Below are 2,407 nucleotides of genomic sequence, written 5' to 3'. Positions count from 1 at the left end.
TAATTCTAAAGCACTAATTCAAATATTTGTGTCCCCTAATTCTAAAGCACTAATTCAGATATTTATGTCCCCTAATTCTAAAGCACTAATTCAAATATTTGTGTCCCCTAATTCTAAAGCACTAATGCACTGAAAATTTTAGCAAAAGCTAATTCTAAAGCACTAAAATAACACATTTGACCCATGAAACATTGTTCAGAATCAACATGAGACAAAATTTACTGTGTGCAGAATATTATCAGTGATCAATGTCACCTAATGGATGATTGACACATGAACAAAATGATTGACAGCTTTCATCTTCAACTGTTAACATTAATGTCGATCAATAACATTTATAGACCTCAGTTAGTGCTTCTAAATTTAGCCCATAAAATTAGCAAGTAATAATCCACTAATGAATTTATAAAATAGCAAAAGCCCTAAAGCACTAATCAGGATAGTTRCCCTAATTAGTGCTTTAGGGGAACTGTGCCCACCACTGCTTATTTCTTATAATGTTATGTTTCATATTTCTTGTTTCATCCATGTTTCCAGTGAGCGCAGTCTGAACCCTCAGCTCTCATTTCATGGCACACCTGTGAAGTGGAGGTGAGCTCATGATGCAATAATAAAAACACAAAGAGAGATGCAGAAAAAAACAAAGTTAAAACAAAAAACTATCAGGACTTGAGTGAAATGACAGCTAAAATAATTTTCCATTGACTGCAGCAGACACGTGCAAGTTTAASGTTTGCTTGTGAGACTGAAGCCGGCTCACCTCGGCTGGACACTCAGGTCACATCCATCCTTTTATAAAAAGGCTCCGGCAGCCAAACGTCTGCAGATCGAAGAACTTCCTGTCTCTTCTTTCTGTTTTTAACGAGGCAGCCTGATGGTTCCTTATCTGTCTGTCTCACAATGATGTAACGATTCTTCATATAATTTATATTTAGTTGGATCTTTGCAGCTTGTTATGATTGTTTATGCCACCATAAAGAACAAACTTACTGGTAAATCATTTAAAACATATAAATATTGCTATAAATTATATGTAGAGCAGCACAAAATGGACTGGATGTCATTAATTGATGATTACATCGTCTTATTTAGTTCTTGAAAACAATATATTGACTAAGAGAAGCTCAAAGTAGAGTGGACCATCATTGATGATTGGTTAGTGAGAAGATACATTTATGAAATCAGAACTTTGGCACCATTTTCAACACTAACTGTTGTGTGTCCTCCTGCTGTTCCAGATCTCCAGGTTCTGATGGTGTGTGGAAAATAAAACTAGGACTTCCCGTGGACATCATTAACCCAATGGAACCCAACCAGGGACTCCTGTCAGGACTTGAGTTTGTTCTTCAGATCAAATCAAAACTAAATCAGGAAAATGGGTTTCTGTTTTAAGATCCGGTCCATTTTTTGAAGCTCATCTTCTGGTTTTTGTCTTCGAACACCTGACTCAACAACATGCGTCCTTCCCTCGCCACGGCGGTGCTCCCACCCAGGACCCGCTCCCACAATCCACCCAACCTGGCTGTGGGAGGCCGGGAACACCTGTCAGCTCCACGGAGACGCAGTCCTAACTTGCGGCACACCCTCAGCCCGGAGAACCTGCGCACTCTGACGGAGAGGAGCGGCACGCCCGTGGACACCGCGTCCGTTGTCAGCGGTCCTATCGGACTGACGCGGGCCAACAGRGACACGGACCTGGTGACCTCCCAGAGCCGGTCTTCGCTCACAGCGTCCACTCTGGAGTTCACGKTGAACCGGGGCCAGACCTTGGTCATATCCTGGGACATAAAGGAGGAGGTGGATGCCACGGACTGGATRGGACTCTACCATATTGGTGAGAATATCTGTTTTTACATTTATTATGTTTTGAAGAAACTGAGCAGGAAAGTGTTTTGTTTTCTTCTGGAGTCTTTTTGTGGACACATGCTGGACGGACTGAGGCTGAGTCAACCTGGCCTGTCCTCTGAGGTGTCTTCAGCTCATCCCTGTGTTATTAGAGAAACGGTGCTGAGCCACCCAGTCGATACGGAAACTTTAGCTGCTGAGGCTTTACTCAGGATTAGAGGCTGAGTCCACATGTATGAGTCTGACATGATACAAAGCCTGGTCTGTAAGTCCTGGTCCTGGTCTGTAGTGAGGGACAGACAAGAAGTAGACCAGGGAGGGAAAATACCAGTCCTGATGTTCCTCCAGGGTTTTATCATCCATCCATCCGTCTGTCTGTCTGTCCTATCCATCCATCCATCCATCTATCCTATCCATCCATCCATCCATCTGTCTGTCTCTGTCCTATCCTATCCATCCATCCATACATCCATCCATCTATCCATTCATCCATCCATTCATCCATCCATCCATCCATCCATCCATCCATCCATCCATCCATCCGTCCGTCCGTCCGTCCGTC

The 2,407-nt window shown here is 43.1% G+C and overlaps 1 protein-coding gene across 6 annotated transcripts in view; it reads left to right on the top strand.

The window, feature by feature from the left end:
* hecw2a (HECT, C2 and WW domain containing E3 ubiquitin protein ligase 2a) overlaps nucleotides 1-2,407 on the top strand; it is a 41,547-nt gene that overhangs the window by 7,814 nt on the left and 31,326 nt on the right. For 5 of the 6 annotated variants that reach the window (XR_001310973.1, XR_001310972.1, XM_014017808.1 and 2 more), the window contains exon 2: nucleotides 1,239-1,834. Coding sequence is in view for 4 of the 6 variants with exons in the window: in XM_014017808.1 (XP_013873262.1) it covers nucleotides 1,456-1,834 (379 nt within the window). In the remaining 2 variants the exon portion in view is untranslated. Of the gene's footprint in view, nucleotides 1-458; nucleotides 592-1,238; nucleotides 1,835-2,407 lie in introns of those variants that run through there. The other variant, XM_014017806.1, reaches the window with a different exon arrangement.

Source organism: Austrofundulus limnaeus, unplaced genomic scaffold (genome assembly GCF_001266775.1).
Source record: "Austrofundulus limnaeus strain Quisiro unplaced genomic scaffold, Austrofundulus_limnaeus-1.0 Scaffold177, whole genome shotgun sequence".
Lineage (NCBI taxonomy): Eukaryota > Metazoa > Chordata > Actinopteri > Cyprinodontiformes > Rivulidae > Austrofundulus > Austrofundulus limnaeus.
The sequence above is the reverse complement of the archived record's forward strand: the minus strand, read 5'-3'. Positions and strand labels throughout refer to the sequence as shown.